The sequence below is a fragment of the Syngnathus acus genome, chromosome 5, assembly GCF_901709675.1.
Source record: "Syngnathus acus chromosome 5, fSynAcu1.2, whole genome shotgun sequence".
Taxonomy (NCBI): domain Eukaryota; kingdom Metazoa; phylum Chordata; class Actinopteri; order Syngnathiformes; family Syngnathidae; genus Syngnathus; species Syngnathus acus.
Window position 1 is genome coordinate 10,616,750 of NC_051091.1, and position 22,748 is coordinate 10,639,497.

General features: G+C 42.6%; 1 protein-coding gene across 2 annotated transcripts in view; it reads left to right on the forward strand.

Moving 5' to 3' along the window:
• The first annotated feature begins 216 nt into the window (after positions 1-216).
• Positions 217-22,748, forward strand: part of pax7a (paired box 7a) — a 43,772-nt gene continuing 21,240 nt past the window's right edge. The window contains exons 1-5 of one of the 2 annotated variants that reach the window (XM_037251499.1): positions 217-674; positions 2,033-2,268; positions 3,630-3,774; positions 3,998-4,126; positions 20,784-20,983. In XM_037251499.1, coding sequence (XP_037107394.1) covers positions 590-674; positions 2,033-2,268; positions 3,630-3,774; positions 3,998-4,126; positions 20,784-20,983 — 795 coding nt within the window. In that variant the 5' untranslated portion in view covers positions 217-589. The remainder of the gene's footprint in view (positions 675-2,032; positions 2,269-3,629; positions 3,775-3,997; positions 4,127-20,783; positions 20,984-22,748) is intronic. The other variant, XM_037251500.1, reaches the window with a different exon arrangement.

The window sequence follows — 22,748 nt, forward strand, 5'->3', positions numbered from 1 at the left end:
CTGGGGATAATGATGAAGATGATGATGAGGATGTTGGCGGTGGCAGCAGTGCATTAAAAAGTCCAACGCGGCCCTGTGATTGGTCGCCAGGGCTGCAGGCTGAGCCCACTGGCTTTGAGTGCGAAAAGGAAAAGGCCACGGCAGCCTATGGGAGCGCGGGCTTGTCTCCTCCCACGATGTGTGCACCAAAGTTGCCCACTTCAACTACTTCCACGCAGCCAGCAGACATTACATTCACGCCAAATGCACCAAAGGGACAAGAGGGCCTGCTTTTGCCAAACTCCCAATTGCCTTCTTGACTCATTATCAATATTTTCTAAATATACCATTGCTGTTCTACTTTTCATTCCTGCCCCCCTCCCTTCACTTATGTGAACCTTGTCCAGTCAGTCCACCTGGGATTGGAATTTCACAGCATATTTTTCATTTCAGTCTTTTTTTTCTTTTCTTTTTCCCCCATTTTTTAAACCCTCCACCAACACATTCCTTGCATTTTGGACTTTGTGTGAGCAGCTTCGAGTCCTCCCGTTTTTTGTTTTTGTTTGTTTTTTATTTTGTCTGGCGCTACTGCTGAGCGAGTAGCTGTGGGATGGCTACTTTACCCGGAACAGTGCCTCGAATGATGCGCCCCACACCGGGTCAGAACTACCCACGGACTGGCTTCCCCCTGGAAGGTGAGCGGACACGGAGACTTTTTGGGTCTGGTTGGAGACGCTCGCATTAAGGTTACAAGTGTGTAGTAAATTAAAAACATTAAATTAAAAAAGAAGAAATAAGAAAATCGAATACTTGTTTTTTGTTTCTTTATGTTTACATTTTTTTGCACGTGGGCCTCCATGAAGGTCACGTATCTAATTAAAGAAACAAAATCCAAGTTTTTTTTTTTAAACGTTTCAAAATCATGTCTATTGTATAGGCTACTGTTACTGATAACGTTAAAAAAAATCATGTTTTAATTTATCATATAGGCATTTTTTGTACCCAAAGTTACATACATATATATATATATATATATATATATATATATATATATATATATATATATTCATCGCGGATTTTGCATTTATGATTAACTGAGTTCATATTCAAAAACATTTTTTAAAACATTATTTGAAGGAAATATAACAGTAGCGGTCTATTAGAACACAAATCGGTTTAAAATAATATTTCCTATGTTCAGATCAACTTCGTGTGAAGGATCACAAATGTAAATTTTTCTTACACATCGAAGTTGCATGTGCACGGTCGCGTGTTTTTACCATTCCTATTAGTCATATCACGTAAACGACATGCTGCAAATGTTCTTTTTAATGTTATTTTTAAAACAACGTCGTGCGTATTTTTCTGTAATGCTCTTTATTGAGCATTTTGAAACGACCACAAATGGGCTTTTTTTTTTTTTTTTGATCGTACGCCTCAAAAGCAACAATAACCAATAACAGAAGTGTCTATTTTAATAGCATTAAAATAGACGCATTACTGCTCGGCGCCGCCAAAAGAGGCAATCTAATTGTTAATTTGGCGACAACTCCCCACGCACACTCAAGCTGTCTGCAGCATACGGCAGTGGGACGATGAGGAGGATACGTCTGAAGACCACTTTTTGTATTTGCATGCATTTATGGCAACCATTTTCCCATTAGGGCCGCGTTCGTGCTCAAGTGGCAAAGGAAAACACGCGCGCGCACATACACACAGACACATGCGCGTGTCGCGTTTGCAAGTTGGCCGTGGATTTGCTCGAGAGGGCCGCCGCAGCAAATGGCAAATAAGCCACGGAAGAAACGTTGGAGGATCACATCAATATTTGGACAGCATGACTAGGAATAATCAAGGTGGCAAAGTGTCAGCCTCTTCACTGACTCTTGAGACGTGGAATTGGAGCGCGTGGAGTGGGCTCGGGTGCATGCACGTTGAATGACACACTAAATCTGTGCATCACATATTTTGAAAAAGAAATTATACACGCGTGGGGTTTTGTTTTGTTCTGTTTTTTGTTGTACATGTTCTGACACTAATGTCGCCCACGCAGTGTCCACCCCACTGGGCCAGGGCCGGGTCAACCAATTGGGCGGCGTGTTCATCAACGGGAGGCCCCTGCCAAACCACATCCGGCACAAGATCGTGGAGATGGCCCACCACGGCATACGGCCGTGCGTCATCTCGCGACAACTGCGCGTCTCGCACGGCTGCGTGTCCAAGATCCTGTGCCGCTACCAGGAGACCGGCTCCATCCGCCCGGGGGCTATCGGAGGCAGCAAGCCCAGGGTAAGTGGGGTTGAGGTATTGGGGGCGGGGGGGCTTCCATACAGAAAAGCGTGCACTTAGCGGACCCAGCATTATAGGGACACCTGAGCGCTTCAATGGCATTCATTGCAATTAGTTGTGTCAACGTCATGGCCATAATTACCTCTCATAATTGATCCATCTATGCAACTGGTGCCATATAAACAGGTAAATAATGCGGAAATTTTTTTTTTTTAAACATTCTCTCCTCGTTTTATCATATTTTTTTCCAGATTTGTCTGTTCTTTTGCTTTTGTAATTCATTTGTTGAGCTTGAGAACGGCCATATCATTAGGTACACGAGCACAGTAAGCTATATCAGCAATCACAACAATCAATAAAATTGAACGTGTAAGTGTGTGTGGGTGCGTGCGCGCGCGTGCGTGTGTCACTACACTTGAATCACTAACTTTACGACTATTATTGCATCCTTTGTCAACTCTTCACTACGTCAAAAATAATACTAATCATTTATATAGTTACTTGATATAGCATTGGGTACATTTGCACAATGTGATGAGATCCAATAGTGCTAAACTGCATAATTGTTTTAATTTCTGATACAATCTATATATCATATACAAACTGGCTAAAGCATTTACTGTAAATGCACCTTCACAATCAAACACTACACTGAGACTAAAAAAATGTGTAATTAAAATGTTTTTCTTCAATAAGTTAAATATCTTTTATTATGTTATGTATCCCTCATTTTATTTTTGTATTTAAAAAAAAATCTTAACAAAAGCCACAATATTATAACGTACAGCAACCAGTCATACAATTAGGAACACCAGCCAATTTTAATGATAGCATCAGCCCATAAAAGTGTTTTTAATATGCATGTGTGTATATTTTCTATTGTCATTCTGTACGATTCTTCATCTGCATCAGGAAAAGTGAGCAATATGTTATGTTACGGTGATAAATATTATAGTGATACACTCAAGAGTGATGATTCAAAATTTCAAGTTAGCAAAATTCAATCAAATTTTAAGGTGGAGAATTCAATAAAATTAAGCTTGATAAAATGACAAGTGCCTTTCTCTCATTTTCAATAAATAAATAGTAGTTTACAGAACTAATTGCCCCTTCTATTATCTCATAACTTACAAAAACAACTCAGCAAATTGTTTTGAAGCAAAAACTTGCTTTGTTGTGCTAAATAACTTTGTTGTCATAAATGTCAATATTTTCAAGTTATTCCAAGGTAAATTCCTTTTTTAGCTCCCCAAAAGAGGTTTTTCTTTTTAAATCTGTGTATGACTGCGTTCAATGTGTCCCACCATGAAATGGCACCAATTAAATTGCCCCCCCCCCCCCTGTCAACTTGCAACTTGCAGCAGGTGGCCACTCCCGACGTGGAGAAGAGGATCGAGGAGTACAAGCGAGAGAACCCGGGCATGTTCAGCTGGGAGATCCGGGATAAGCTGCTGAAGGACGGGGTGTGCGACAGAAGCACAGTTCCTTCAGGTGAGGCTTCATCTGGTAAGCTGCAATTCTTCTTTTAATAACCTTATCATAGGAGCCTACAAGTGCAGAATCGCTTGTCGTCTAACTGCTTGATTTTTTTTTTTTTTTTTTTTTTTTTTAGAGGAAAAAATATGCCTGCAAAATATGCTTGACTTTTGTGCAGTGTCCTTCAAATAAGATGATTTGGTTGTGTTGTGGGTTTGAAGGGCTAATCACCCATTTACCTTCTTGTCATTAGTGAGCTCCATCAGCCGCGTTTTGAGGGCCCGATTTGGCAAAAAAGATGACGAGGATGACTGTGATAAGAAGGATGAAGACGGAGAAAAGAAAACAAAGCATAGCATCGATGGCATCCTCGGTGATAAATGTAAGTTAGCAACCTTATGGGCCCTTAATGGCTTCTCTATATATCTACCACTTGCATGTCTTGTCAGCCTCCTCCCGGCTCGGATGGGAAGATTTGCCCAAATTTGTCCAAATGTACTTTCCTCCGAGGCGTCCTCGTGGGACTTGATTCCTTTGCTCATTCAATCCATTATTTATGAGAGTCTTGGCACGAAGGTATTTAGCGGCAGGAAATTAATTTGTGTTGGCCAATTGCGCCTCATTCATTCACACGTTCAGCCATTCATTTGCGGTGTGCTGCTTTGACCCTCCCCATCCCCCCAACCCGTAAAAAAAAGCCCCCCTTAAACGACTGCTGACCCACGGTCATATTTTCACCACTTGTTACTTTTAAGTTGAAATCAATGAGGTTAGTTGCTTCCATAAATGCTTCCATTTTGGATAGCTATGGATTTTTCCATTATATTAGCAGGAAGATGTATGTATTTTCTAGCTATGTGTAGGGAAATCATTGTAATATTTGGAAGGTGTGGAGAAAAGTGCTGTTGATAATACATAGTTTAAGAATATTATTCCTTAATTTTTAAAGTAATTGTGAGTATTTTGTACATAAATTGGAATTTAATAAATATTTAGCACCGCCAGCAGTAAAGTATATGTATACTGAATTTATAATAATTTGGAGTAAACAATATATTTAAAAAATAATTTGGAGAAAACAATGTATTTAAAAACGTAGCATTTTTTTTATATATATTAGTGTAAATACTGTAATGCTAAATATACATAATATAATAAACGCACTGGGGATCCTATTTTATGTGCATCGTGAGAAGCGGTTGATGGATGGATGAATGGATGGATGAATATATTTGAATTTTCAATCACTTTAGACTGATTTTTTTGGTCACCCTCGGATAATTACACGAACGCCCAACATTGTGAAAATTATCCTGAAAGACCGCGTGTCTTATCACTTGTGCGTAATTACGCACACCTCCCAAATTTGGAGCTGGAACATCGGGATTAAATTAAATGTGTACAGGCCTGTAGTATAGCATATAAAAAACGCCAATCATTAATTGAAAGTAGTGATGATTATGAAAAAAGGAATATTTCGTTTTGATAGTTTATAAATGACTAACAATAAATAAAAATGTTAAAAATCTTCTATACAATTTTAAAACCTTTGCTATGCAGTGCAATAATTTACTATCATCCCTAATGTTTTGCGTACACAATGATTTCGAGTTCGGATTTCTCGGTCACTCGCGTGTAATTGCGTATACGCGCACCTGGATCCAACGCGGGATTTGGATTTCAAACTATAATAATAATAATAATAATACATAGCTAAACTCCCCTTTTCATCTTGAAGACGAACCTCAACAAACCTTCCTTCCATTGATACTTTTTTTTCTTGCAACGAGCCACAAAAGCAAAATCCTGGAAAGCAGAGCAGCGAGAAGCGCCGCACTGGCACGTCCATTCTCCCTCAAACAAACGCCAGGAAACTTTGGACAAAAGGGCAAGGGGGACCCATAAAAAGGAAATGAATTATTCAGCACGCCCCGCTGCTAGATAGTTTTGTAATTTCATATAATGGCCCGATGGAGTGGAATCAGTTGATAGCGTGAAAACGCTCTCTCTATTTGTCTTCTCTTTTTTCCCCCCCTGCACCCTTTGCCACGCTTCAAGAAAAAAATCCTCCAAGTGTCCACATGCACGCTTGACCACGTGTACTCCCCTAAAACCATCCCATAATTCCCCTGGCTGCTGTTTGTGGCCGTTTTGCCTGTGTTTTTACATCAAGGAGCGAATTAGGTGGCTATAAAAAACAGCCAAGACTAGATGGCTTTTAATAATAATAATAATGTTAATACTTATTAGCGGGGAGCAGCGGAGACGAGGTGACTACGTGTTCACACCGGGTGTAATAGCTGGCAGGCACGCTCACAAATGTATTTATCCCCAATCAGCCGCTCACTCTGGCGGCGCGCGGCGCGGCGAGGCGCGGCCCCCCTTATATGAGCAGAGAGGGGCTTTCAAGCAGATTAAACGCAGCCTTTTATTTCTTTTCACTTTCATCTCAGAGCCGAGCTCACATCGTGGCTCGCCCTGGGCGCAAACATTCATGAGGGTTTCTCTTTTATTTTCAATCCACTCGCTCGTTCTCGCGCTCACTCTTTTTTTGCGTCTCCAGATTTAAGTCCCTCTTATTTATTTATCGAGTTGTTTATTGTGCGTGTTTTGGAGGTTACATCACGGATTTATCCCAGCTTTAATCGAGAGTTCATTAAAATGGCTGATCAAACTACAGTCGCGTCTTTTTCCGTTAATGGCAGATTAGAGGATGCTGTTCAAAATGTGGTTTCGGGGCCATTTGCACGCCACCAAATTATTATTTGGTTTCTAATTGGCGCTATGTTTCTTGCTAATCATAATTCAAATGATAGGAATATCCAGGAAACAAAAATGCAGGGGAAAAAATAATGTGAACGATATCCAATTTTACAACACAAAACAATGGACTTGTTTAACTCTGTAAAAACGATTCAATGTTGTATTTTCTTTAAAAAAAAAAAAAGTACTCAAATATGTGCAATATTCTAGTCCTGTTTGTAGCACGACAGTATATTTATAACAAAAGTTCAAAAGAAATGCAGACTTTAAATTAACTCTGAAATATTATATTGTTTATAATTGATTATGTTTTAATAAAACTAACATTAAGATTATTATGATTATTATTATTAGTAGTAGTAGTAATCGTAACATTATTATTATTATTATTATTATTATTATCATTCTATTTTTCTTCATACATATATGTAATTGATTCAAATACAACAATGAAATCCGTATCTCGTAATTTCCAATTACTTTGCCACGAACATCACCCAAATATGCGTGTATTGGTGCTGTAGTAGTAATTTCAATTTCTATAACAAAAAGATGACTTCTTTGTTGTTTCTTTTTTTTTACATTGGTAACGAAAATGTGCGCTCGTGAAAAAAAATCGATACTAAAAAACAAATAAAAATAAATACAATCAGAATTAAACCCCAATTGAAATACATATGAAAAATGTGACTTATTTGTGCAGTGTACGGCGCCCCCTTTTTTTTTTTTTTTTTGCATGATGCACATCTGCCACACATGCAAGTGACGCACACTGCGACAGGCGATGGACACTCGAGCAAATCGCGGGATTAGCAGGTCCTCAGTCTAATTAAACAGATGCCAGGTGGGATTATTCCCCAGTTTGAAGGAGGGGAAGTGACAGAGAGGTGCGAGGGGTAGGGTGGGGAGCACGCGAGCATGTCTGAAATTTCATTTGGGGTGGCGGCACAAACAAAGTATTATTCCATTGCAGGTCGTCCTTTTACGCTGCAAAGCGTGCACGATCTCCCCTTTTATAAATGTATACATTGGCAATATTTCGTCTCTAAACCTCGCTGAATGAATGAGGGTGATGTTCGGGGGGGGGGCATGCAGAGGTTTTGGTGTGTGTGGAAGGGGGGGGGGGATACTGGAGCGCACTTCAAACAAATCCATCTGGAACAGTGTGTGAGAGAGATTCAGTGAAAGTATGGGCGAGTTATTTAGCTATTAATAACGTTTTCTTTCCTCGGGCGCGGAGGAAGGAGAGAGAGAGAGAGAAGAGAACGAGCGAGCGAGCACAACTCCATCCGTACGAGCTATTTGGCTTGGCTAGGAACTGAGAGGGGAGAGCACCCAAATGGTGGGCAGAGATAACATACCCATCATAGCGCAGACCCCGCGCTGCGCTTCACTGCATTAAACTCGGATTAACCTCCCATGGCCCCGCACACACTCGAGACACTTCGCACTGGAATTTACATTGCACCATGCGGCTACACCACACAACGAATAATAATAATAATAATAATAATAATAACTATAAGGGTGTGCAGTCCTCTCCACAAAATGATTCAATACGATGATGAACAATGTTTTCATTCAGTACAATTTAGTGACATGAAATTAAATTTCATGTGGGCTGCGTGTTTATTTACATGCAACAACCAAGCCTTACAAAATTAATTTAAGTGAAGAAACAACAAATTTTCAGCAACGTCAAACTGATTTATACCTGGTGTGCATCTTCCTTCCACATAAGACTTCGATACGATTCTCGATACATAGGATGGGAAACGATTCAAGGATGCACCGATTTCAAAATGGAACAATTTGATTCGGTTTAGTTGCATCCCTTATAGGGGCATGTGGAGTAGTCAACCCAGAGGTTGGGTGTTCCATTGTGACCAAGTGTCCTTGAGCAAGACAGGTGGAGAATGAGCAAGCAGGTTGAAAAGCGACAACCCATTTACCATGACCATACCACTGTATGATCCTTAAATCAAATAAAACCTTTGAGATTACAAAAAGTCCACAAATACTCATACTTCGTATTAATAATTGATATTTGTTGGATCATTGCGTAATGACAGTTATTTACTAAAACATTGTTTTGGGAAGTGTCAGCACGTTAGGTCCAATAATGCACAAAAATGAAAGCAAGACTGGTGAGACTGGGGTGGGGGTACGGGCCAACCAAACCCGGAGTGACATTTCAGTGTCAGCGGCTTAAGTGTCGACAGAAATATAGATCTGAAAAAATAAATAAAAGAGGGGGAGAAGGCTTAGATTCCTTCTGCGCTGCCATTTGACTTTGATCACATCACAAATATTCATGGGGGCACAAACACTCTGCCACCATTATCCCGGCTGACAGTGATACCTCTCAAGGCTGTCTATTAATTAAAGTGGCGCACTCACCATGTGGGAACGACAACTAGAGCAAGAAGAAGAAAAAAAAAAGGTCCCCCCCATCTCTTGTGGTTTCTCCTCTTGAAAAGGGCCAATCTTCCCTCCCTGGCTTCTTGTGGGAAATTTAAAAAGTCTACACAGAAGAAGACATGGGGATTTCTAGCTCATTTCTATAAAGAGCCTTTTATAATCCTTTCCTGCTTAATAACTTAAAGGGATTCAATTTCTCCCCTCGTCGACGGGGAGGGGAGGTGGCTTGTGATCGCGTATTGTCGGGAAGCACTTGAAGGTTAACACTTCCTGCTCCCGAAGAGCACCACGCAACGTCTTAGTGTGATGTCACCAGCCCGTGATGCTTAATAACATCATTTTATTTACCGACCAAAATTCAATTCGCACACTTTGGCTAGAGTAGTGAGCTTGGGGTCTTCAAGCCACGTGAGACAAATTAAACAGGAAGTGATACCCCCTCCAGGTATCCTGTCACAAAACAACATAGGCCGCCTTTCATTAGGGTCTGTGTTTGATTTCCTTTCTAATTTTCACTAAATGCAAGATGAACTTCCCAACCGTAGCCCAGCTATCCATCTTCTATAGCATTTGTCCTCATTAGGGTCTCGGTTGAGCTGGAGCCTAGCCCGGCTGACTTTGGCGAGACCCAAGGACTACTTTGGACCAACAACCCTTCTCATTCACACCTGTGGACAATTTAGTCTTCCACGAACGTAACGTATGTTTTTAGAAGATAAGAGGAAGCTGGCCGATACCCAGAAAAACATGCGAACACCACACAGGAAGGCCCGAGGCAAGATTCGAACCCAGAACTTCAGAAGTATGAGGGGAAATTTGCAAACGGCTCGGTCAATATGTTTGCTCTGCAATCCAACAGGTGGAGGAATTTAGGAAGAAAAACAATTTTGCAGGTGGCACTTTGGTACACCAAAGAAGGTCAGTGCGATCCAATGACCCTGTCAGTATATAATGCAGTTACGAGAATCACACACGTTCTGAATAAAAAAATTTTTTTTTCGTAAATATTGATTAGTATCGACAAAGTATTGTGTGTGTAAAATAGACAGACCTCTTTGTGCCACTATATTATAATAATAATTTAAAATGTGCCAATTTGAGCTGCAATATAATGAGAGGGTTGGAAAAAATAATTTTCATGCATAAAATTAAAAAAGATGTACCATAAATGTGAAATACTGTGTAACAATTAGCCTAGGCAACTTCATGTTCTTCTTCGGGTCACATTCTCATTGAGCGTGAATCAACAGCGCCTCTGCTGGCCACAGCCTAGTAGTGCATGCCATTTTTATGAGTCAATCAAATCTGCATGGTTGATTAATTGATGGATCAAATGTTATTCCCAAACTTCAAAAATACATACTGCTTTTCTAAAGATAATGTGCATTTTTGACTGACAACAGGCTACAAACTTTACATGTTTGTTATTGTTTTGAGAGGATTGCATCTCACTGAGATCCGTTTCTAATATTTTGAGTAGTTATTCAGGCCCCATGAGAGGGCCATAATATTAGAAACAGCTCAGAGTATGATTCAGTCATCTTCCCCACCGCCAAGCCTTCCATCTCCCCTCCTCGGAGGCGTTTAATCGTCGCCCGCTTTGTTAGCGTTGATGTTTAATTGGCTGTGAGAAGATGAATGAGGCTGACAGGAATCAGCTGTCCACACGATCCCTTGTGGCTCCGACTCGGAAATCATAACCTGAGCGGCTTTTCCTCCCGCGAAACTGGCTCGTTGAACTTGTCACATCTAATTAGGGTGTTAAAGCGCGCTGGGAGCATCGGTGGGAAACAGTAGGCGGCATGGTCCGGGGGCAGCCAATAAGGCATTTTGGGGTCAGATGGTGGAGGGCGATGGAGGGGGTTGAATTGGACCACAGTGGGCTTTTATTTCAAAGCTTTCCTCGCCCGCTTTACCGGCTATTACATCAATTACGGTTGTCCGGCCGCCAGCAGGCGAACAGGGCAGCATGCATGCAGTGAAGCCTTGTTTTAATTGACTATGAAATTAATTAAAGCAGATGTCTATTAAGGACTTTTAACATTGGCCACATAGTTTAAAGGTGTAACAGAGGATTAATGGCTTACAGCCAAAATGACACTAAATTTCTTGCATGCTGTCATCGGAGCTGACAACAAGTGGCATTTTATTTTATATTCTGGCAATACAATGCAATATTGCTTAGCTTTTTTCCCCTTAGTTATAATTTAATGGCCTGAAAAATACTATGTCGTGATTTTTGCAGACCTTTTAAAAAATTCAGCATAAAGAAAAAAAATTGATAGGCACCCTCTTTTTGCTAAAACATATCGATGCAGCAATTCTGAATTTTTTTAAATTTATTATAGCTACTCAGTCCTCTGTCTGGTGCATCTCCAAAATTCAACATTTGCTCCTGAAAAATTTCATTTACTTTCCTGAGCAGTTTGTGTGAAAAAAAAACACTATTGTCCTCCTGCTCCATTTCAAGAGGTTTCATTCTCTTGCCTTTTGTGGGTTAATACTTTTTTTCTTGTATTGCGGCGTGGAAAGAGAAAGTGCTAAAAAAAAAAAAAAGGTTGTGTGATGTCTGACAGCCTCCTCTCGCTATTGTTCCGCGCCGGGAGGAGAGAAAGAGGAGGGGAGGAGAGAAAAGGCCTTTCTGTTATTTTCTGTCTTGAAACTTGCTATTCAGGCCAGTTGATGAACTCCTCCGAAAAGTTTATTAAGGGGACCAAAACAATAGGAACCAAAGCCTTTGGCTGCCCGGGCAGACAGTTTATAAACTAGCGGCCATTGTGCCTCAAAGGCAGATGCATGAATACTTTTGAATGGGGGCCTTCAAACTGACACGATAAGGCTGGACAGCAGCACTCTTAAAAAAAAAAAAAAAAAGGACACAGGCCGCTTCTGCTTTAGCTCTCGCTCCCTTTTTTTTTCTTCAAATTTTGCATTAATGTACATCTGCAAAGGAAGAGCAGGCGGGAGGAGGGTGCTGTCTCTCCTGGCTAAGCTATCTTTTTTTTAAATGCTTTGTTGCTTTAAATAGCACGAAAAAGAAAATACTGTGACATAAAAGCGATCAGATGTTTTAGAAATTGTCAAAATTTAGGATGTTTTTAACTAAAAATACTGTTTCCCGGCTTTACACAACATATTTTTAAACCCAAAACTTTGCTTGTGTGCTTACACTATAAAAAAAAATGTCCACACCTGTCTTTGCGCCGCGAAAATCCATTGCTGCCAGTATTGCCTAATTTTGAGATTTCTGGTTGCATTTTCACATGAACAAAAATTTGCGATTGCCGCCTTTCACAATATTGCTTAAAAAATGAAATACTGTATAGTTGCAGCCTCATCATTCTTAACACTTTTCTGGAGTAACTCAAAAACTAGAGCCAATTCTGGAAAATACAATGTCATCAGTGAAACTTTCTTTGCACCAAAATGTGCATTATTCATCAGTCCATGCAGTTCCGTTGTAATGTTTTTTTTATTTTATAATATAGGTAAAGACAAACAGAGAAAGTAAAAAGTATGTCTTTACGAAATGGGCATTGTGCTCAAGCGGGCTCCCATGTTGATATACTTTTGAAGGGGGCCAGCAGCCAAGACGATACATTCTTGGTGTCCTTTTGAGTGGACAATAGCCTGTCATTCTTGATCCCTCATCCCTCCCCGCGTCCCTCCCCTCTGCAGCCTTCCCTTTGAGTCCACTCACTCTCTGGCTCGGTGCCTCCCAACTTCAGAGGGAGTCCTCTGATTTGTGACCCTGGCAACCCTGCACTTAATCTGGCTAAAGAGGGATGGCGGAGTGCTGTTGGGAGGGGGGGGGGGCGGCATCCCGTCAGAGGCCCCCGAATAGAGCGAGCCGGCTCTGGCAGGTGTCAACGTTAGCAAACAATCGGCGGGCGCTGCCATTGCCGCGTCGCCCGGCGCGGCACAGGACCGCCGCTCTGAAAAGAGCCACATAATGTGGGGGGAGGACAAGGCAGAGAGATTACACTCTCAGACAGCTATTAGCGAGGATGAGGCTTTTCTAAACAAACAAGGAGGAGAAGGCGATCAATACTGTGTTAGTTTACCAAGTGGAGTCATTACAGTGGCTTATTTTCTGCCCCATTGTCTTTCTCTCCACTTTCTTCCAACATCTGTGAGCCGTATTGGCAATCCAATTTGCAGCAAGGGAGCTGGCTTATTTCTTCAGTCTTGTGTCACTTGCAGTGGACATCACGCTCAGGCATTTGTCCTTGTAATGAATCTTGATTGGGGTGTATTACCTCCGATGCGATCGTGGAGGCTGGCCTCCATTAGACTGAAGTGAGCGGAGGAAATGGCTCGGAGGAACGAGTTGACAACGAGCGGCTCTCGAGTGGATATGTGTCTTGACAAGAAGGTCGGCGCCTCCCCAAAGGCCATTTATTTACCTCTCATGGCTGATTCACCAAGAGAGACGTGTGAAGGGAAGATGGTGTTTTAATGGGAGAAAACTGGAGAGGGAACACTCTGAGGGAGTGTTTATTCGGTACTGGTTTCAGCGTTAACGTGACACCATTCTTAAATGAAGTCGACATATTTCCCGACTGCTTATGGGTTTTTAGCACAATTAAAAAATTCTAACTTTATACATTTGGGCCTAGTTGTTTAGCTAGACCTCACATGATGCTAGTGGAGCTAAAGGAGATGACTAGCATCGAGCTAACAACTTGTTTTATATTTTATTATTGTGTTATGTTAATAATAGTTGGCATTGTGTGCATTTAAGACATGATGCTTGAGCAAAAATGATCCATTACGGTTGCTTTAAATAGAGATTAGAACAACAAAATGGCAGCTGACATACGCGGCATTAAACCGCGGTAAAAAAACAACAACCAGTAACTGATTGACCTCATGACCGTTAAAGACAATAGTCACTATTGTTTAAAAACACAGAGAGCTTTCACAACATCAAACAGACAAAAAAAGAAGATAAACAAACGTAGAATATTATCTTGCGTTCCCGCTAGGAGGCACAAAGCACTCCATCTTTTGTTTGTGCTTCCATCGCAGCAATTTCTGTCGTAAACATGATTTAATTCACCGTGTAATTTCGTAAATCACAGTCATCCCGACCAACGAGTTATTTATCAGACATGTTTGGCGGCTGACAGTTGACGTCAAGCGACGACAAAAGCCTTTATGTGTGTGTGATTTTTTTTTTAGGTGAGGAAATGATCTTCCCTACTGGGAAGATGACTGTAAACTTTTTGACTCCAAAAAATAGGAAGCAGGAAGGATCACGTTTGACTTTTAATGATGTGCGGTGCTTGACAGACAGAGTGGTCTATTTAATTTGTGCGACATTTGTTACTGTTTCGGTATAACGCGAGGCACATCAAAAGACGCTGGCATTGGATTTCCCCGCCTGTCTGAGGGAATCTTCTGTAGTCGTAATAATAAAAAATAATAAGCAGGACCTCTGGCACAAATGCGTGTTTGTCGTGCTGATTAAGCTGTCGTTATTCCGGCAAAATGGTAGGTTTGGCGAAATTAGTCGACGCCACGCCGGCTTTTATGATGTCCATGTAAAATCAGATGAGGCGGTCAGGAGGCACGTAATTTATTGAAAAGACGGCGAAGCACTTTGCAAGCGATTCACCTCGCCGTCGAGGCTTGTCAAAGTCTTGACTGCTCACCGCCGAGCTGCATTCCAAAGCAGACAAAAGGCGTTTTGGGGCTAATTTTATTACAATACGGGAAGAGGGCCGCATAATGTGCAACAATAATTAGGTTTAGCAGACACACCGCCGCCACCATGCTCCGCTAGTCTTCAAAAATGCCCATTAGCTTATGCTACTTAGCGCCAGAACATTTCCCATTTTATGCTCATGATGGGCCACCATATTCATTTGTTTTAATTAGCCGTGCGCTACAAAAAGACTGCAAACACATTCAGCAACCCCCTCCTGTGAGTGTTGCCAATCACAAATGTGTTCAAATTGTCCAACAACTTTGCACCGATTTTCCCAAACTAATGGGCTTATTTCTGCATCGTCACTCATTGCCTCCCTGGGGAATACGCGGCGCTCGCTTACTGTGCCACATCTATTACTTTCACATTTACATATGAATGTGTGCAATACTTGTTTATAAAATACAAAAGATTCCTTTCTTTATAGAATACACTACAATAAGCATGTATCCATTCTGAAATGGAGGGGATTCAGTTTTTATTCACAATATAAGAAAATATGAATCAAACATGAATAAATGCCTACTGTACTGTTGTGAATGGAACACAATGGAAAATGACTAAGAAGTCACACTGCAGTGTGAGCATACTGTTGATGAAACAAAAGCAAAGACTTGGTTGGCTCGCTGTGTACAAACAACATTTCCCTCCACAGTGGTGCTCAAATACTTTTAGTTTGGTTGTAAATTAAAGAAAGAGCGAATCCCACCACCCTTCGAGGCTGTCACGTTTTCACACTTGGGCAGCGCCCAGGCATGGGGAGTCAATATGTCAGCATTTATGGATGCCCCGAGGTGCTGCACAGGCCTGTCAGGCACCTATTCATGCTCTAATGGCCCCCCGAGGAGCTTGTCTCTGCGGGCTGAAAAGGCAGGGAGGCCCAGCGGACAGGGGGCGAGGGCCAACGGCTAGCGTGCGCTCTCACGGATGCGCCGCACCATCTTCCCACTGACAAGAGCCATAAAAGAGCATCGCAACGGCTGCTCCTCACGCTCCAACCCCCCCCTAAAAAATAAACCTCCAAAATACGGTGCTGGCTAATTGTTCGTTGTGAGAAGATTAGAAAAACTCCCATCGTTCTTCCTCCTCTTCTTCAAGACAGACAAAAGAATGTCCCACAGATGAAAAGTTGGACATTTCTTTGCAAAAAAGTCCAAATTTTGGTCTTTTTTATATTGCGAGTGTCGGCGTTCCACCCCTTTTGTCCTTTATTGATTAGCCATGATGCGCACCAAGGAAATACCCAATTCCCCTTCATTCATCTGTAAATGAGCAAATAATGTAGATTTGTTCATCTTTCTATGCCAGCGACGTATAGTGAGTGAAATGAGTGATGCTTAACGGCATCATATGTTCCGTCTTTGCGTGAGGGCGGAGCATGGAGATAAAGATTGATGACTTGCCGTAAAACAACACAAAACTGTCCGGGTCAGATGTTGAACAAATGTGCGATATTATGGTCCTGCCGTGAAGAGCTTCACTGACTATCCTCCTGAGGCTCAAGCTGATGCACTTCAGCCATTTACTGAACGGACTGAAAACGATAAAACACAAATACAATACTCTCAGAGGAGCTGCTGTTGGCCACAGCTCACACGCAGATACTCACATCACGCGGCAGGCCATCAGGCTCCGCCTCTTAAAGGCACATTTCATACGTAGATACTACAATGTATTTTCTGAATTTTATTAAGTTTAAAGGGGTAAAACTATTTTCAAGTGGTTTTTTTTTCCATAGCATGGCTTTTGAACAATTGTATTTGGGTTCACAGTATGAGGAAAAAGTTGCCTCAACTTAACTCCAAATACTTTTAATACAATACACCGGAGAAAGACTTTTTCCTTGTTGTTGTTTTCCCACCCGCTAAAAGATAACCGCGGGAGGTTCTTCATGGCGAAAATTGTCTTTCAAAGTGTCGCGTTTATCGCCGATCTAGTCGCCGTCGCGCAAAGTCGCTATCTACTGCGCATCGGGACCGTCCCCTTCACTCGGCACCCCCTTTGGGATGACGTGCCTTCGCCGGTGATGCCGTTGTCCCCAAAATGCAAATTGAGGAAGTTGTTAGTTATTTGATGTTGCTGCACCCCCAACCGCCATCCGCCGCCTCCCCAACTCCACCCCCCCGAAACATCCCACAGTGTTGTGCGCTTGAATCACATGCAGTCCCGAGGACAGGCAGGCCTGTTTATATGCAGGCCTGGAGCAGCAGAGACAGCACAGAGACAGATGCATGTCACAGATAGCAGATCCCATCGCTTATCTGGGGCCGTGTGCATAATTAGGCCTTTTGATATTCAACCCCCCCATGACTGACAAAAAGTATAATTGCGCTATCATGCACGACAAAAGGTAGGCACAAAAATAAACAAGTCAACATAAAAAGGGGGAGAAAAGACGCCGTGTTATTTTTGTCCTGTGGGATACAAGGGAGGGGAAGTAAACAGCATTTTCAGCTAAATCTGCTGTCAGTCACAGTCAACTAGTGTGATTCCGAGCTCACAGGCTGGTCCTGTGAATGCCTGCAACACACACACACGCACGCGCACACACACAGAGCGCAAGGCCTCGTCGTAATTATGCTGGAACTAATATGCTTTTCAAAATGAGCCATTATGAGCTAATGCCGCGCTGCCAAAGCCCTGTCTGTTTTTGTCCCCACGTCTCGGATAGCACGCTAAAGGTGCGGCTGATATACCAAGAACATGGCGGCTTGGCTGGTCTAGTTTTTTTTTTTTTTTTTTTAAATTCACGACTGTATTAGAGATGAAGCACCTGGCAGAAGCTTGTTGTTGTCATCCATGTATTCAGCAGGTTTCTCCAGTTTTTTTTCCCTCTGAACTCGCCATAACCGAATTTGAACCCCAAAACTCTTCACCTGCACAAAGAGGCGTTGTTGAGTAAAAAAAAAAAAAAAAATCAGACTTTACAAAAATAATAATGTTGAGTTTTGACTGACACTGTTAGGGAAGCGCACTGCATCATACTGAGAGCTGTTTCTAATATTGTGGTGGAGGAGTCGAAGGGTGTGTTGGAATTGTGGGTGATGAGGATCCCATCTGGAGTGTGAGGAGACTGGAGGGGAATCCGCGGGGAATCCTTTAAAACTCAAGCTCACCTTCAAACTATATGAACTAAGTAAGACCAGTCTTTCAAAAAAGACTCTGTGTCACAATAAAAATAAACATGGCATTTATTCACCCAAATGTCTGCTGGAATCCCAATTAAGCTAAAAACAATTAATCTTGTATGTCGATCTAATTTTATTTTTGCCTGAAGTTCTGTACATTATCCTTTTAAAAATGCTTTGCTGGACCTTTTCCTACTGCAACCGGTAAACAAGACCTAATAGTTACGCTCAATGTAATGTAGCCAAATTCCTTAAGTGAACAAAGTTTAAATTACTTTATGTGGATCGTGGGATAAAGTCCAGAGATCCCAATCGGAATCGCTGTTCACAGTTCTTCATGGAAGTTCGAAGCCATGCAACACTGGCGTGAAGAACTTCTTGGAATGAGTTCTTATACTTCACAAGTCTTTAAGAGAAATAACTAACAAGGTACTTCCCCTATCCTGATAAAAAAATGTAGCTTTAACTCATTCTCCATCTTAATCAAGCACTTAGCCAAACAAAAGCTCTGACCAGGATTTTAAATCAATGTTTGGCGGAGGTTGGGGGTCGGGTAAACCTTCAGGGGGCCCCCCTGGAGAAGAACGCTCTGCGGTAATCTTGCCCACTGGATGGCGCATAATTAGATTCTAATTGGACTTTATGTAAGTAACGACAGACGCGAGAGAGGTTTATCAATATCCCATGAACCCTTCGAGCGGTGGTATTATGCGGAGGTCTAATCAGTATGTACCTTTTTGTTTCCGAGCGGACTATTAACGGATCGGTCTCGAGCCGCCTGTGGGAATGTTGTTTGCCCGTTTAGGTGATTATTACCACTGGCGAATGAGGTAAACAAAACAAAAGACATGATTTTTAAATGTGGTCATTAGTTGCTAAACACACTAAAATTGTGCCTGCAGTCTTCCTGAAGTAACAGCAGCTTCGCAAAAAAACAAAAGCTACGTAGTCACAAAATTCCAAGAAATGTTGTTTTCCAGATAAAAACACCAAACTGAACAAAACTGCCCAAGTGATTTTCAAAGAAAGATAATTGGGTCAATGGAATTTTTTGGGCTGGAAATTCCATTCTTACTTTCTTTCACATGCAGTCCCAGCTGGATGCTCCATGCCTGGCGTGTAGCATGTTCCCGTTCGCCCGTCCTCATTACAGGCAGGCCTGTTGACCTTGTGCTTGTGCTTCATGTTTAAGAGCAGATGTGTTGGCTCTGAAGGGCTTAATGGAGAGCCGGCGTACATGCTATCAGCTGTCCAGGGTTATCAGTCATTAGCCCGGTGGCGGGCTGAATGTGACACCGGGGGCCGCGGTAGGGTCCTCGCAAAGTACAGTCGTAAAGGACAAAGGAAAAGACGATCGTGGAAGGAGACTTGGGCGTCCCCTCGAGTCCGCATCGACCGCGTATCCCCCCCGGTAGGATGGCGGGGGTGACTTTGGAAAGCTACCCGGGCTCGGTCTCAAGTGTCGTCACGGCAACTTAGCCGGCCGACGGATGTACGCATCCTCATGAAAACCAACAATAGGATACGTGGTGTATGTACATATCCAACTTTTGTATGTTCAAGGGCGGCGCGCGTTCCAAGAATCAATCTTTTATTAAAACGGATAAGACTGAAGAATTGATTTAATGAATGCGTCCTCATGTCCGGCGGCCACGTTGTAATCCGCAGAGAATCGTCGAGCGCGAGCTCAGGGGGGACAAAAAAAATGTTGGTGGAGTGGCCTGTGATGATAGTCTCTATATAATCCCCTAATTCCTTGTTTAATTAAACTCTGGAGTCGGCCTTGAGACTTTGCCAGCTCTGTTGCTCTTTTGTTCTCACAGTTGTTATTCGGAGAGTATTCTTTTGTCCACTTCTGCTAAAAGATGCAGCCGGAGAGCACTGTAAACGGAAACAACGGCTAAGGTGACCATTCCGTCTTTGATTGGAGCCGAATGGTGTCACGAGCGAGAATCTGGCGGCTCTTGCACATCTTCCCCCTTTTATTTTCCCTCTCCCACACTTTTCTGGACTGCGCGTGATGCAATCCAACAAGGCCTGCAGCAACACTGGCACGTCAGCGCCGCCTTGTCACTGTCTCAATGAGGAAATTATGAAAATAAGAATTTTGTGACATGAAATGAAAGGGGCCATGTAGTCTGAATAGACGTGCAGAGGAGGTGAAAATGATGCAATTTTCTAAATTCTGTTTTAATGGTAATGCGCGATGGTAATGCGCGTTTTGCTGTCAGAAAACGTCCCTGTCGGGCCCGGATTGTGCGGCTTTCTGCCGTATCTCCGTTCCTCGAGCAAAAAGTCGGCTTAGCTGAATGCCTGAAAAGTTGTGTAAAATGTGTTCTAATTCACTTAATGACAGCAGACGCAAACACAAGCGTCAGGCTGAATGGCTTTGCCGCCATATTGTGCTGCGTGTTAACACACACACAAACGCGATGCGGCTGTGTTTAAGCAGTGTGCCCTGGGCCAAGGAGCAGCAAGGTGGCCCGGGCAGATTAACCCAACTACGGAGCTCCGCCCCCTTTCCTGCTTCGGTACTCCGACTTAACTTCCTCTACCCACGATGTTGCCCGCTTCTGAGGCAGGGTTGTGTCTCAAGGCCTCTGCTATATCAAATTAATAGTCACAGATTAAGATAATATTCTCACATCTGTACATAGTGAAATCACATTTATCACAAGGAATAAATTCCAGACACGCCCATAATCGGTGAAAATCCCTGAATTGGGGAGGAGGGGTCTTTTACCTCAGAGGGTGGAATAGAACAATGGCTATGTTTACATGCACGCTTTTATTTGGATTAAAAATCTGATCAGAAATCAGAAAGGTCAGAAACCAAATCACGCAAGAAATTAACAGGAAACTACAATTTGCCTTTATAACACTAACTACAATGAACAATAAATACAACGAAATTAACCGTGGCTCTCCTTTCCCACAAATACCTAAAACACCTTCATGTTCTTCCCCCAACGACCCCGACAACATCGCTGAACCCTCCGCGTCCTTTTCTCCAGGTAGCCGCACAGACGATGGCTCCGACGTGGATTCCGAGCCCGACTTGCCGCTGAAGCGCAAACAGAGGCGCAGTCGCACCACCTTCACCGCCGAGCAGTTGGAGGAACTGGAGAAAGCCTTCGAGAGGACGCATTACCCTGACATCTACACTCGGGAGGAACTGGCTCAGAGGACCAAACTGACAGAGGCCAGGGTGCAGGTAGAGTCTACTAACCCATACACCAATTTTATGATTTGTTTTTTTATTAATGTTTCACAGTAAATAGTTGGGCACACGTTAGCAGGATTAGCACAAAATAAACCAAAAAAAATTATATGTATATAACATTACATGGCTATTGTACTTGTAGTTGTAATTTTATGCTAAAATGAGCTTTGAATAGAGGCTAATTCCCGCTGTTCCACACCGGAATCGTAATTCTCGCTTTATGGGTGTAGATGTAGTTTTAAGGCTCGTTGATCCCAACAAATGCATTGTTGCTGCACTATTATGGATTGCATTGCACAGTGCTTTTAAAGACGTTCCCATGCTTATCACCAACCTCCAGTGTCGTAGTCTGCGAGTTGCCTGCCTGCTTGCCTGCCTGCCTGCTCGGGTGCCACGCAGCTGTGTGTCAGCGAGGGAAAATATTTACAGTAGAGTTATAGCGGCAGCTGTTCTCTTAAAGTTAGGGGGGGTGAGAGGAGAGAAAGTCGACGCATTCCTGATGGATTTCTCATTCCGGCCGTTTGGCCAGGATCTCATCCCATCACTTTCAAGCTCGCCGCTGCTTGTAAAACCTTCCACATATCACACGGGGTTCCTCATCCTCTCTAGGGACCCCTTTGCCCTGACATTAATCAATCAGCCACCGGTTGGGGTGGAGGCAGGGCGGTAGGGGGGTCCGAGGCAGCCCTCTCCTCTTACCGCAGTCATTCACACTCAGTCTGAACCCCTTCAAGTGTGTTAGCGCATGCTAAGTGTTCATCCATTGGAATAACTCTTTGCACACATGTCTGTGTCCATCTTGCGCGATTGCACGAGATGGCTCGGTTTTTGTGTTTTATCTGTGGGAGTGACATCATGTCCATGTGCAGGACACAGCTGCTCCACTAGAAATCACTCATTGGTTTTCAAAAAAAGTGATGAAATGGAGGACACAATGTCAATTTATCTGCATCTGTACATCATACATTTCATGAGGTCTTCCGGCCGTGGATCTTCATTGCACACATGAGGTTTGGTCTGGCCTTGTGGAGTTGACTTATTAGACTTAAGTACTTTATGAGCAGTCATCAAAGGTCGCCACCATGCGACACCCACGTGCTATAACAAAAAAGCAAATCTTTTGCAATTGCGTACACGTAATTCAAATTTGGTAGCAATCAGACCATTTGAGTCCCATGGTAGTTTCACGAATTAGCCTAAAATGGCGACTTCAAACCATGTTGGCCATGTGTCTTTTCTGGTATATTTTGTTGAGATTCATTTTCACGTTGCTATTTGATACTGGCCTGAATTTTTTAAAATGAAGACACAAAATGAGTACATCTTGAATTCAAAAGCTAACTTTGAGAGAATATAAGAAATTTTACACCTGAATGTCTTAGGGGAACTGAAGTCTCTGAGCCCCGCTTTGAGTTTTGCCCATGGCTACGCTTCTGGTTGTTTACATGTGAATTTTGATGGAAAGCACATGTGTGTTTCATAGTTGAAGCAAGGCACCAGCTGGGCCTCTGCAAAGGTGCCCAAATGATGGGAGAAGATAGGAGACCCTTTGGCTTCTCCTGCACAGCTGCAATGACGCATCCTCCAGATGTCGTTGAACGCCAAAGTTGTCCGGTTCAATACAGATTACAAAAACTGCGTATCTGTATTTGTCTTCCAAAATGACGGGAATCAAGTCATTCTCTCCGCTCTCAAATATTGGAAAAGATGCAACCAAGAGATGATCACGGAGGTCCTCCAGCACAGGAAGTAGTAG